Genomic DNA, 15,445 nt, shown 5'->3' with positions numbered 1-15,445 from the left:
AAGGCTATATTAAAGCTGTGCCAGTGACGCTCAAGGTGTGGCACTACGAAACATCGATAGATAATGTGAGAGGGAGAGTAAAACGTGCAGTGTGTGGCAGTGGGGACGACTTGTTACGGAGTCTGAGTGTGAATCTGCACCAAAATAGCATAACAATGAAAACGTGATATGGAACCCGTGGGAGACGGTCAAATGTGAGAGGGAAGGGTCAGAATAGGACTAACAAAGATAATGCAGAATCGTAGTGGATATGAAGACATTTTTTTTCATCGTGACTGCCTAAAAAGTGAATTGTAGTGATGAAGCTGTACCGGAAGATAAATGCAAAGGCGTCGATAACACTGAGAGAACCATTGAGAACTTCGATGACTGATAATGACATTTTCTTGTCTCTGTGTCAGCACGAGCTTGTGGTGTGGGGTGAGAGCGGGGGCGGCGGCGCCACCACACTGGTGCAGGTAAGGGTGGCCGACGTCAACGACAACCCGCCATACTTCCCTCACCCGCGGCCAGAGGTCACCGTCGTCGAGGAGGACCACCACCACCTGCCCGCCACCATCGCCACGGTACGTGACCACCCCCACGACCGTGGTAGGTGACCAGACCCACGAATATAGTAGGTGACCAGACCCACAACCATGGTAGGTGACCAGACCCTCGACCATGGTAGGTGACCACCCCCACGACCATGGTAGGTGACCAGGCCCACTACCATGGTAGGTGACCAGGCCCACTACCATGGTATGTGACCAGACCCTCGACCATGGTAGGCGACCACCCCCTCGACCATGGTAGGTGACCAGGCCCACTACCATGGTGGGTGACAAGGCTCGTTACCATGGTAGGTGATCAGTCCCAGGATCATGACAGGTGACCAGGCCAAGGATGGTAGGTGACTAGGCTTAGAACTATGGTAGGTGTGAGGGGTAGGACCATGGCAAGAGGTGAGGGGCAGGACCATGGCAGCAGGTGAGGGGCAGGACCATGGCAGCAGGTGAGGGGCAGGACCATGGCAGCAGGTGAGGGGCAGGACCATGGCAGCAGGTGAGGGGCAGGACCATGGCAGCAGGTGAGGGACAGGACCATGGCAGCAGGTGAGGGGCAGGACCATGGCAGCAGGTGAGGGGCAGGACCATGGCAGCAGGTGAGGGGCAGGACCATGGCAGGTTGTAAGTTGACAAGGTACGTGGCGAGGGGCAGGACCAAGGTAGTTGACGGAAACAGGACCGTGGTAGGTCACAGGGAATCAGAACAACGGTAGGTCATCATGAGGGGGCAGGACCATTATAGGTCACGAGGGACCAAGACCACAGTAGGTCGCCAGGCGGTCATATCAATGGTAGGTAGCGAGGGGCTAGGGTCATGGTAGGTTTCGAGGGGCCAGGACAGCAGTAGGTCATGAGTCACTGGTAAGGTGAGAGAGGAGTCAGTGCATCGGCCACAGTAAAGCAGTGAAGACCATTGCCACTGTAAAGAGCCAAGGGACCTTCATGGCAGGGCGTGAGAGAAGCAGTACGGCAAAGGGCAAAGACGGATGTCCATCATTTTCCTCCTACCATCAACAGGGCAGCTGGACAGACAGGGAGTGGGACGCCACCAACTCTCCACCGTTATCACGATATGAATGGGTTGGAGGTAAGGGAGATGGGAGGCAGCGGTCAAGGGAGGGATAGTGGATATTGGACTGGGAGTGAAGTGAGACCATATTGTGTAGCACAGCAGGCGTCCCCAAGTACAGGTAGAGAGATAGTATGTGGTTACCCCCCCCCACATATATATATATATATATATATATATATATATATATATATATATATATATATTATTGGAAGGAACTGTTTGCGGGCCCCAGGCCTTTGGTTCTTTCTTTCTTGCATCAAATGCATCACTGATAGATAACTTGGTCTGGATAGTGAGGCCAGGGATCGAAACCAGACTGTCAGGGTTGCTTCTTTTTGTAGCAGCCGTGGCTCAGTGAGTTAGAGCGCCCCGCTCTGACCAAACGGTCGGAGGATCGAATAAACCCAAGGGTCATTGGTAGACATCAAGAAAGGCATCCGGTCATAAAATACTACACGCTCCAAACCTAAGTCCTCTACCCAGGGACAACGCCTTAGCCCTTATCGACAAAAGGGGACACGGTGTAATATATATATATATATATATATATATATATATATATATATATATATATATATATATATATATATATCATCATCAGCCGTTGAGGTCCAATGCAGGACCGGCCTATCCCTACAGAAGCAGGGACGATACAGCCAATGTATCTCTACCCAGTGGCTTAGGCTGTCTGGTAAAGACTGTATGTAGGGTGAGAAGTGCTTGTGAGTGTGACTGTAGTGTTGTAGTGGCTTTGGATGTGTGTGTAATCTGTGAACCAAGTGTAATCGGCCAGCCTTAAGCCGATAGGGTGCAAGCATAATAGTATACGAACTGGTTCAACCACAGCACCCCTTGTGTCCGCCAAAGTAGCAAGTGGTTTGGTGAACGCTTCCCAAAGTTATTACAAGTCTGGCGGGAGGCGAACCCGAGCTCACCAATGTGCGAAACGCACACTCTACCACTGTACCACAGAGGCTCCTTGGCCGATATATATATATATATATATATATATATATATATATATATATATAGATAGATAGATAGATACAGTATATATAGATAGATATATATATATAGATATATATATATATATATATATATATATATATATATATATATATATATATTATAGAGAGAGAGAGAGTCATTCTCTAAATACTTTTGTGTGAATCTACAGAATATAGTGAATGTTTTTGACGTATCCGATAGAGCCAGGATTCTAGGGGCTAGAATGATGAGTGAATGGAAGCGTGGCCAATCGGACTGGGCAAATTTGGGCTGTCTGGACGTTGCTAATCCTCACCCTGCCCTAGGGTGAGAAAGGAGGTCCAGATGATGACGATGATGATGATATACATATATATATATATATATATATATATATATATATATATATATATATATATATATATATATATATATATATATATATATATATATATATATATATATATATATATATATATATTGCCAGACGCCTCAATCCCGTTTGGGGTGGCCACAAACAAATCGCCTCCAAGTCGCCCTGTCCCCCGCCATTTCCCTGCCCTGCTCCGAACTCACCCCCCCTTTCGCATATACCTCTCCACCCCATCCCTCCATCTCATCCTCGGCCTCCCCCTCCCTCTTCCCCCCTCCACCTCACTCACATACACTCTCTTCGTCAGTCTTTCACCCTCCATCCTCTCCACATGGCCAAACCACCTTAGTGTGTTCCTCATAACGCTTCCTATCACATCTATAGATAAATAGATATGTGTGTGTGTGTGTGTGTGTGTGTGTGTGTGTGTGTGTGTGTGTGTGTGTATGGGTGATTGTGATGGCCGAGTCTGTATAGGCTTAGTCTGGTAATTCACATGACCCGGGTTCGAGCCCCAGAAGGTTAGAGGTATATTCAGGAGCCTCCGTGGTACAGTGGTACAGTGCGTGTCTCACACACTGGTGGGCACAGGTTCGCCTCCTGCCAGTTGTAAAAACTTTGGGAAGCGTTCACCGACCCACTGACCATTTTGGCGGACGTAAGGGGTGCTGTGGTTGAACCAGTGTCGCATACTATGCTTGCACCCAGTCGGCTTAAGGCGGGCTGATTACACTTGGTTCAAAGACTACACACACATCCAAAGCCACTTCAACAGTACAGTCACACTCACAAGCACTTCTCACCCTACATACAGTCTCAGTCAGACAGCCTAAGCCACTGGGTAGAGATACATTGGCTGTATCGTCCCTGCTTCAGTAGGAATAGGCCGGTCCTGCAGTGGACCTCAACGGCTGATGATGTCTATTTTTTATATATATATATATATATATATATATATATATATATATATATATATATATATATAATCATTATCATCATCCTGGCCTCCTTTCCTACCCAAGGGCAGGGTGAGGAGTAGCAATGTTCAGACAGCCCAAACTTGCCCAGTCCAATGGGCCACGCTTCCATTCACTCATCATTCAAGCCCCCGGAATCCTAGCTCTATTGGATACGCCAAAAACATTCACTATATTCTGTAGCGTCACACAAACGTATCCTATTGAGTCAATCCGGACTCTGCCACGTTTAAATGGGGTGCCAAAATCCCTGATCATGCACTTCTCACAACATTCATCCAGCCAGCTCGATCTCATGTCAGTTTCCTAGCCTCACCAACTTCCAAACGTCTCTTCCTCACACACTCATCCATCATATCTTTCCACCTTCTCCTTGACCTACCTCGCCTCCTGCCTCCTTCAAATTCGCTCAGGTCCACTCTGTTGTTATCCATTCCCTACACATGACCATACGATCTTAGTACACTCTATTCGATTCTGGTGTCCACCGATTTCCTCACTCCACACCTTTCACGAATCACACTATTTTGTATCCTATCCACCCTCTGTACTCCACACATATTCCTCAGCAGTCCCATCTCCACTGCTCTTACTCTTGACTTTTTATTTTCATCCCACACCATAGTCTCACATCCATATGTTAAAGGTGGCACTAACACTCCCTCATGTAAGCCTCGTGTAGCTGCAACACTCAAGCCTCTGTTTCTTATCAAGGCCTTCATTGCACCAGCTACTTTTCTTCCTTGTGTCCCTCTACGTTCAACTTCTTTTGCACATTTTCCTCTCTTTTCTGTCACTGTACCCAAGTATTTGAACTCTCTTACCAATTCCAGTCTCTCTCCATTCACTGTAACATCACACTGGGAGTCACTTTCTCTCTCAATAACCATCACTTTACTCTTTTTTACATTTACTCTCAAGGCACGACGCTCATAGACATCAGCAAAACTCTGCACTAACCTACTAAGTTCTTTTCCTGTACTAGCAAGCAGTACCGCATCATCAGCATGCAACAAATTTGAGATATTCCATCCATCATCATTCATTACCAACGCCATCCCTCTCTCCATTACTCGTGTTTTTACTTCTCTCATCACCCCATCCATATATATATTGAACAACCATAAGTACGCCCACACCGATCGTGAACCATTCACTTAGATGCCCATTAACCCTTACACATCCTTTGCTACCATCATAAAAACTTTTGACAGCACCTAGCAGCTTACCATCTACACCATACATGCCAAAACTTTCCACAATCCCTCTCTGTCTACTTTGTCGTATGCTTTTTCCAGATCCATGAATGTATGATAAACACCTTATGGTCCTTCTCAAAAGCCTTCTCTGCTATCTGTCGCACTGCAAATACTTGATCCACACATCCTCTGCCACTCCTAAAGCCACCCTGTTCATCACTCACCAGGACTTCTGATATCTCTCTTACTTTCCCTCTCTCTCTATCTCTCTCTATCTGTCTATAGATAGCTAGATATAGCTGTAGATATATAGATATATATATATAGATATAGATACATAGATATATAGATATAGATATTGATATAGATATAGATATACTGTATAGATAGATACAGATTTATGTATGTGAGTGTATGTAGTGTCCAACCACATACGTTATAAACATGTTAATTTTTTTTCAAACCATATTTTGACTTTGATGGTTTGTTATTTCTGATATATGTAGATTTGTCCTTTTCAAATCCCACTCCAATGTATTATTTATAACCTAGCGAGTCGCTGCTGCAATTTTAGTAGACGTTATTGGAACTACTGTACTTTATTAATGGAGGCTTGTAAACCATATATTCTGAATGACCCCATACATATAAAATGCCGTGACTTACTTGTTTTTGTTCTGTGCATACTTGTGTAGTCAGTTTGTCAAGAGGAGAAAAACTACAATAGACTGAAGTGACAACAAAAACAAAGTCACTGATAACATTACAACAGGTGAATTACAAATATTTTTCCTTTAGTGCAGGACATCTGGACCGTGCTGTATATTTACCAGTTGTAATATTCTGCCTTGTACTCCCCGTTTGAGAGGCTGGCACGCTGCTGTGTAGAGGCTGTATTGAAGCTTACCACACTTTGTTACCCGATGCCCTTCCTACAGTCCTGCAAATTCCTTTGGGTGCGATCCAGTGTGTGACCCTTATTGCGGTAGTGTGTGTGTGTGTGTGTGTGTGTGTGTGTGTGTGAGAGAGAGAGAGAGAGAGAGAGAGAGAGAGCACTTGGGAGTCACTACCAACCATCCGTATCACATGTTATAAGGATGTCTTTTAAGGGTTGGTATTAGTGGGGGTGTCTGTGTGACCAGTCGGTGAGTCCGTGAAAGATGCTGACTGTTTTAGCGAATTTCATATAATCATACTTCTGCCAGCTTGTTCAAATTAGGTAATGAAAGGTTTGCTGCTTTTGGAAAAAGTACGAAAATGCTGAAACTTCTGGACCCGTCCGTTATCGCCCTTGGTTTGGTGTTGTGTGGGAGGATGAGTTTATGTGGGAATAGAATCCGCGTTTGGGACAGCAGACGAATTCTCAATCATTCACACCAGTCACCTGAAGGAGTAGCAAAATACAACCTTGACAGAGGACGATGTTGTTTACCACGCGAAAACAGTTTAATTAAAAACATTGTGATGACCAAGAACTCCAGAACCCGTTTGAAGACTTTCCTGATCGAAGGTTTGGCTTGTTGATAATATAAATACTGCAGTAACTCAGAAGTTTTGGCTTGCTGATTATATAGCTGTTTCAGTAACTCAGCAGATTTGACTTGCTGATTTTATAGCTGCTTCAGTAACAGCATTGATTCACCATTACATCTGTTTTCTTCATCTAGTAGCTATCACATGCCACCACGAGATCCTCTTCTATTTAAGTGTACTGATACTATTCTTATGGTTTATTTGCTGTACATAAACGGCACAGTCGTCCTTTTTTTTTTCAAACTTGTATTCTCTGCCCCCCTCTTTTGTGATTATGGAAGTAACTTTAGATCACTACTAACATATACTGTACTGTACATTCCCTCACGACTGATAGCCGTCTCACTCAGATTTCTTTCCATGCATGTCTTGAGCATACTTTTCTCGAAGCTTTCCTAAATCTGCCTTACAATTTCGGTTTTCAAATAAACTCAGAATGAGCTTTTTTTTTTTTTTTTTTCATAACTAGCACAGAATACTCAGGTTCACTGATAATATTCGTGTATACTGTATGATTATCTTTTACTTTCCACATACGCATCTGCAACTAAAAGTCACTACTGTTTACTGTGGCACTAATTACAAGCGAGGAAAACAGTCAGTGATATATGACCTTATATTATTCATCAGTACACATTAACCCAGCGTCCTCGCAGCGCGTTCACCTTGGCATTCCTAATAAGCTTCACGTCCCCGTGCCTCTGAATGAGGCTAATGGGATTCCAAAAGCCGACCACCATACCGCACAACACCACAGGTCTTGATGCGTCCTTCTCGGCAGTATATAGCCAGAGCCACTCCGTCCTGTCTCTTGTCCTCCAGTCTGTGCTCCCATCTTTGTCCTCACTTCTCTGTCCTCGCACCCTCATCTTCTTAAGTCCATTCTCCAATTCTCTAAGCTCACCTTTATTCTCTTGTCTTTCTCTTACCATCTATACTTTCTTCGTGCACTATTGTTCTTCCAAGCTGTCTTTCATCTCTGTTCATTCTGTTTCTAACACTGATATTTTAGTATCAATACCTCTGCCTTATTTCTCTCACTTCACCTTTCTTCTAGCTTCTATGTATACACTTTTATCTTTCGTCTCATCTCCTATTCCCTCAGTCCACTCTTTTCCCCGTTCCTTTCCAATCTACCCTCTTAACTGCTCTCTTACAACAGTACTGATCTTCCAATCTCCACGTCTCTGACTTCAAACCTCATCTCTCCATTCTTTTGACTCTTCTCTAACTATTGTACTCCCATGACATCATTCACCTGTGTTTTCCATTCCCACCACTTATTATGCAGTGTCTTACTCCCGCTTCACCATGAGCTCTTGACTCCCCTGCTTCTGTTCACTTACCCTATCTTTCACATCTGCTCTCTGTATTAACATCCATGATCTTCCGGTTTCCACACATTTGTCTTCTTCTATCCATGCTCTTCGCTCCATTCTCTCGTCTCTGTTCACTTCTACTCTCTCATTCCGTCTCTCACTTCTGTGCTTTGTATTCCCAACCCAGATCTTCCGGTCTCCACACATCTGCACTGAAGTCTGTCTCACATACCACACCTTTGCCCGCACTTCTATGTTATCTGGCCAGTATTCTCTTGCCCGGTGTCGCCTGCTCTCACATTCAACGTGTGTTCTTTTAGCTCATATTTCCCACCCTTGTTGCCTTCCTCTCGTCCCTGTCCTCACCTTCTCCCCTTGCCTTGCTCGCCTCCACCACACTGGTCACCGCAGTCTCACAATTCCTGCCCCACCCGCTTCGAGCCTCAGCGCCAGAACTGTGGAAACGGTTGGAACGCTGACGATGCGTGAAGTACAAGAGCCTACCAGGGATTATGTAAAGTCTGTGCAGAGTGAAGCATCACTCACCTACTGTAAATATATATATATATATATATATATATATATATATATATATATATATATATATATATATATATATATATATATATATATATATGGTAATTATAATCCTGTTAGTAAATTTCAGTATTACATCCGCCAACGAGTTGATGAGATTTTGAAGTGGATCCGGATCTAAATGCAGGAATAAACCAATAATTTTATCGGTGCTAGTGGAGACTGCACTCCCTGATTTTGTGTACTGTACCAGGGCAGACTAAATGGTAGAATTAACTGATTATGTGTGGCCTAAAAGTATTGATCTGGTAGCAAAGAGAAATTCTGCAGATCATAGATCTGATTGGTGTTGGAGGAGGTATGCGCTGTGTGACTGTTTTCTAGTTAAAATGATTCTTTCTGTTGATATTTCGGCCTGGACTCCCTACAAACGAAATTATATGTGTGGTCTTTATCTTTGTAACTTTGGAATCATTCTCTCTCTCTCTCTCTCTCTCTCTCTCTCTCTCTCTCTCTCTCTCTCTCTCTCTCTCTCTCTCTCTCTCATATTAGGGACAACTTTACTTTTCCATTCCATTAGACACCAGACGAATATAATTAGCTCTGGATAATTCATAGGATCCTGAAAATCTTAATCCCTTCTACATGGCGAATTATCTTGCCACCTCTGGAGACTTTAGTTCAGTGTAAGGGAGGTCTGTTGTAATAACTGGTTACTGAGGCATATCTCTAATCTACTACAGTTCAGATTTTGTCTCCTCAGCTGAATAAAGTCTTATGGAGATAGCAAAGGAACGGCATCAGCTCTTGGACGTCATTATTATTATTATTATTATTATTATTATTATTATTATTATCAGTACGACGCCAAGCCGTTTGACTGAATTTTGAAGACTCATATCGAACTGAAAATGTTCTCTAAAGCCTTCGTTAACTCTTTCATTACAAGGGCGTTTTCCTAAGCTAAACAAGAAGGAGCATTCCCAGAGTGCAAGCATCCACCAGTTGGTCTAAGGTCCGAATGTATATTAAACTTTGCCCCGTGACCTTGACCTTTGACCGATTGCCCTCAAAATTGAATGACTTCAACCTTGCCTGATTTTCAACCTTCCCATCAAGCTTGGTCCAAGTCGGATCAAAACTGTTTGTAGTGATTTTGCCCTGTGACCACTCTTGATCTTTCTGTGACTTGATCTGGGGCTGAGAGTTCTCCAAAGCCAATTCATTTATCCTTGCCTTACCCTGAACACTTCCAGAGTTTGTTCTGTATCGGATAAATCCTTTAGGTTGTCCATGCCATGTGACACTGACCTTTAACCTGTTCCTGACCATCTCCCTTTGCTGAACATTTCAGTGCATTCATTAACACAGAGAGTAGGCCAGCATACTCTCATAACACCTCTACCTTCACCTGTCTACACCACACTACATGCACATTAGATACCACACCTCCTATTTCCATTCCCCCGTGGCAATGGCTGCTCCCCGAACTGCACCTCTTTGGAACTCGCTTTCCCAGATGCCCCCAAACTTCACCCTACAGCGGTTCAGGTCCAACTGTTTTTTTTTTTTTTTTTTTTTTTTTTTTTTTTTTTTTTTAAGGAATGGAAGACACCTACTGTATAATCTGGTGCATGGATTATCTTTTTAATCATTTGTTTTCCCTTCCTTTGTTCTGTTAATTAAAAAAAAAAATGTGGTGTCTTAATATTGACCTCATTAGCATCAGTAGATACAGGAGGATGTTGAGGTATAATGTGCAGCATAAATCGCTATTGCAAAGGTTTTTTTTAATTTGTTTTTTATTCGTCTTTTTATGCGAGGAAGAAAGAACCAAAGGCCATGAGCCCGCTGTAACAGTTCCCTCCAAGAGAAAAACAAAATACAATAGAGAGCCAAATTCAAGATCCGATCATTTCGAGATGCCCGGACACACTACGTTTGAAAGACTGGAGATCATAGGCAGCAGGAAATACAGACAGAGGGAGACAGTTCCAGAGTTGGCCTGTTGCATAAATGAAAAACTGGGAGTAACGGTTAACTCTTGCATTAGAGAGTTGGACAGAAAAGGGATGAGAGTTTGCTGCCAGACGGGTGCTACGCGCCCGTCGTAGAGGTGGAGGAATGCAAGCAGACAGTTCAGAGGAGCAGTGACCATTAAAGTAGCGATAGAAAAGAGATAAAGATGCAACAGTGCGGCAAAGAGACAGAGGTTGAAGGGAGTCAGTAAGAGGAGGAGAGTTAATGAGACGAAAAGCCTTTGACTCCACCCTATTGAGAAGAGCTGTTTGTGGGGAGCCTCCCCACACAGGAGAGTTGTACTCCACACAGGGGCGGATAAAACCCCTGTATAGAGTCAACAATTGTGCAGGGGTAAAGAAAGAGCGGAGTCGGCTTAGCACACCCAATCTCTTGGAAGCAGATTTAACAAGAGATGTAATATGATCTTTCCAAAATAAGTCCCGAGTAAATGAAACCCCAAGCATGTTCAAGGATGATGCAGGATTAAGCTGAATATTATTAAACATTAGTGGGTATACCTGTGGAAAATTTTGTCGGGTTGATAGGTGTAAGAACTAAGTCTTAGATGCATTAAAAACAACCATATTATTTTTACCCCAGTCAGAGATACGAGCCAAGTCAGACATTAGGTGTGCCATAGCCTCATCCCTTGTTTGTTGATGTAACTGTTGAGATGGGCGTTGCGGGAACCGAATGGAAAGGTGAAGGGTGGAGTCATCAGCGTATGAGTGGATAGGGTTAGATGTACAGCTTAGAAGATCATTGATGAATAAAAGGAAGAGAGTTGGTGATAGGACAGAGCCCTGAGGAACACCACTTTTGATAGATCTAGGAGAAGAACGATGGCCGTCTACAACAGCGGCTATAGAACGACCAGAAAGGAAGCTAGTGATGAAGGCACAGATAGAGGGATAGAAAGCGTAGGAGGGCAGTTTGGAAATTAAAGATTTATGCCAGACTCGATCGAAAGCCTTTGAGATGTCAAGTGCAATGGCAAAGCTTTCGCCAAAGTCCCGAAAGGAGGATGACCAGGAGTCTGAAAGGTAGGTGAGAAGATCGCCAGTGGAGCGTCCCTGACGGAACCCGTACTGACGATCGGAAAGAAGATTGTGATAGGAAAGATGCCTTAAAACTTTTCTATTGAGAATTGACTCGAAAACTTTTGAAATACAGGACGTTAAAGCAATTGGACGATAGTTGGAGGGTTGGGAGTGGTCACCCTTCTTTGGAAATCCGTGACATGCGGATAAAATATGACTCGTAAGGATAATAGTCTCCAGCTGACCTCCCGGAGCCTAAATACACTCCGCCGCACATCCACGAGGTCTTTGCTATGTTAGTACGTCCTTTATTAGTTTATTTTTGCATTCCCCACGTGATTGTATTTTAGTAAAGACAAGTTTGTTATAGTAAAGCAGTTAATGAAGGCTGTATTAAGCACTCAAGTTCAAAAAGTCTCAGAGCTGAATTAAATCGCGTGGTAGCAGCAAGTGTATCAGAAAAAAAAAAAAAAAAGTCCCTGAGCTGAACACACAAATGAAATCATCCCTCAGTCCCTAAACCCAAACCAACCTACCCTGAACCGCTAATTTCGCTGCGTTCCCCTCGCTCATTTTTAAACCTTTTAGCTCCGAGACATAGTAATCTTTCTTTTATTTTATCCTTGCTACCCTCTGACGATTTTACTCAGGATAAAATGGATTTATGGAAGGGTTAATGAAGACTTAATCCAACCCCTACAGTTTGAAAGACTAAAAAATCGTCCGGAGATAGCAAACCTGAACACCGGTGTTAATCGTCTCTGCACACAACCCTCCGAGACCCAAACCAACTCAGCCAAGACTCTCTTTTACTCTTGCTACGGACAGACGATTTTATTAATTTTAATAAGGGTATTTATTAGGAAATAGGGTAATGAACGTTGATATCAGCCTTGTTGTTCGAAAAGTCTATCCAAGAGCTGAATGAAATCGTCTGCAGGCTTTATCTAATACCTACACTCCTGCAGATCAGATGTCTTCCACAGCTAAATGAAATCGTGTGGAGAGAGCAAGAGTATTAATGATGCTGTCTGTCAGGAGTTAACTGATTTTGCAGCTGGCCCTCCAGACCTCAAACTAACCCACTCAGTTCTCCACATCCCTTCCACAGCACTTCTTCGTTGCTAGCACCGTAATCTTGTGTTAAAATTCTTGCAGACCTCGAACTATACCACTCAGTTATACAGCTCATTAACTTTAACTTGGCGGAGGCTTTCGTGCATTTGCAACCTATTTCTCGTAGTTCAGTGGCAGATTAAGACGATATATGGCTCCTCATCCTTTCCAGAGCACTTCTTCGTTACTAGCACCATACTTTAGTGTTATTTTATGTGATAGTTCAATGGTAGAATACGGCAATGCAACTTCCCCACATCCATTCCACAGCACATCTTTGTTACTAGCACCATTTCAGTGATAGAATAAGATTGCGCTGTGTCCCTACATCATTCCTACAGCACTTCTTCGTTACTAGCATCATATTCTAGTGTTACGCCCTTGATACAATTCAGCTTTAAAGGTGTAGAGTTGGCAATTTTAGGTCAAGTTAAAGTGAACGGAGTGAAGGTCAGTCACGCATCTACCTGGTACTCGCTCACTTGGCCACGTCTGACTCTTGGTTTTTTGAAGGGACTCTGAATCGTATATATGAAAGATCCTAACCTTTTCATAAGGTATATAAGTCTTTACAACATTTAACTTTTATCAGATCAGTTAGTTCTTCGTATTTTGGCTCAATTTTCAGTCTACAGTAATTTGTCTGAAGTGTATGGTGGCCGTATGAGAATGAATCTTAATAATTTCTTACGATATACAAGTCTTCATAACACTGAAGGATTATTACATCATTTTATTTTTGGTATAGTGCCCATTTAATGTTCAATGTGGTTTGGCTGTGAAATGTATGGTGGGTGTATGAGTGAAGTTAAGCATAATATATACAAACAGTCTAAAACACAGATTAAGCGTAGGAGAATTTAGGAAGGACAGGTTAAGCCGAGGAGAGTTTAGGAAGGACAGGTTAAGCTGAGGAGAGTTTAGGAAGGACGGGTTAAACGTAAGAGAGTTTAGGAAGGACAGGTTAAGCGTAAGAAAGTTTATGAAAGGTTAAATATTGAGTTTAGGAAGGACAATTATGAAGGACAGGTTAAGGGTGGGAGAGTTTATGAAGGACAGGTTAAGCGTAGGAGAGTTTAAGAAGGACAAGTTAAGCGTAGGAGAGTTTAGGAAAGACATATTAAGCGTAGGAGAGTTCAGGAAGGACAGGTTAAACGTAAGAAAGTTTAGGAAGGACAGGTTAAGCGTAAGAATGCTTAGGAAGGACAGGTTAAGCGTAGGAGAGTTTAGGAAGGACAGGTTAAGCTTAGGAGAGTTTAAGAAGGACAAGTTAAGCGTAGGAGAGTTCAGGAAAGACAGGTTAAGCGTAGGAGAGTTTAGGAAGGACAGCTTCAGCTAGAGTTTATAAATTCAGTCCCTCGGTCGGAATACCTGACTCACAAATCCTCTTGCCGCCGCCGCCGCCGACTCTTTCATTCCACATTTTTAGTCCACGGGCGCCTTTCATGAATTCCACGCTAATGTGCCGGGCAGTTTTGTGAACGAATTTATTTTCCTGATGCCGTGAGTATTTTTCCCCCGTTGATTCGGTGATTCGTGAATATTGTATAGAAACACTAGTATTATTTTTACGAATTTATTTTCCTGATTCTGTGAGTTTTTTCCCTCTCTTGATTCGGCGATTTGTCAGTATTGTACAGGAACACTAGTATTATTTTTACGAATTTTCATGATTCCGTGATTTTCTCCTCTGTTGATTCGGCGATAAGTGAATATTGTACTGGAACACTAGTATTGCATTTACGATTTTTTTTTTTTCAGGTTTCCGTGAGCTTTTTCCCTTCTGTTGATTTAGTGATTAGTAAATATTGTACAGGAAAACCACGAATAGTATTATTTTTCGTTATTCTGTAAGATTCTTCCTTTATTCGGATTTTATGAATATTATACAGGAACACTAGTATTATTTTTACGAATTTTCATGATTCCGTGAGTATTTTTCTCTCTGTTGAATCGACGATCAGTGAATATTGTACTGGAACACGAGTATTACTTTTGAGGGAGATGTTGCTTTCTTGCCTCGGACTTCAATATTGTGCTTCTTTCTAAACTGGAAGATTTTACGCAGGTCCCCACAAGCCATCCAGAGCCGATTACTTCCTCTCCCTTGCGCAGTACACCTGTCCACACCTTAAAAACATCGTCCTTACCTGTGATGCTCTGTGCTGCATTGTGAGTGTGAAGCTTTAACGTCTCTCTCTCTCTCTCTCTCTCTCTCTCTCTCTCTCTCTCTCTCTCTCTCTCTCTCTCACACACACACACACACACACACACACACACACACACACACACACAACGCCATGTACTCCTTTCCAGCCTCACAGTCAACTCCACCATGCATCTCAGTAACCTAATCTCGCCTTTGACCCACTTTATTTTTTTTTATTATTTTTTTTTTATGCGAGGAAGAAGGAACCAAAGGCCATGAGCCCGCAGTAACAGTTCCCTCCAAGAGAAAAACAAAATACAATATAGAGCCAAATTCAAGATCCGATCATTTTGAGATGCCTGGACACACTGCGTTTGAAAGACTGGAGATCATAGGCAGCAGGAAATACAGACAGAGGGAGACAGTTCCAGAGCTGACCTGTTGCATAAATGAAAGACTGGGAGTAACGGTTGACTCTTGCATTAGAGAGTTGGACAGAAAAAGGATGAGAGTTTGCTTCCAGACGGGTGCTACGCGCCCGTCGTAGAGGTGGAGGAATGCAAGCAGACAGTT

General features: G+C 43.0%; 1 protein-coding gene across 1 annotated transcript in view; it reads left to right on the top strand.

Annotated features, from left to right (window-relative positions):
- The window catches only part of LOC145391603 (putative neural-cadherin 2), a 337,197-nt gene that overhangs the window by 245,378 nt on the left and 76,374 nt on the right, over positions 1 to 15,445 (top strand). Inside the window, exon 4 of the mRNA XM_080266147.1 lies at positions 402 to 566. Coding sequence (XP_080122273.1) covers positions 402 to 566 — 165 coding nt within the window. The remainder of the gene's footprint in view (positions 1 to 401; positions 567 to 15,445) is intronic.

The sequence above is a fragment of the Coenobita brevimanus genome, chromosome 19, assembly GCF_032717465.1.
Source record: "Coenobita brevimanus isolate Jiangsu-jjx chromosome 19, ASM3271746v2, whole genome shotgun sequence".
In the NCBI taxonomy this organism is placed as follows: Eukaryota; Metazoa; Arthropoda; class Malacostraca; order Decapoda; family Coenobitidae; genus Coenobita; species Coenobita brevimanus.
This window is presented reverse-complemented; position numbering and strand designations above follow the sequence as displayed.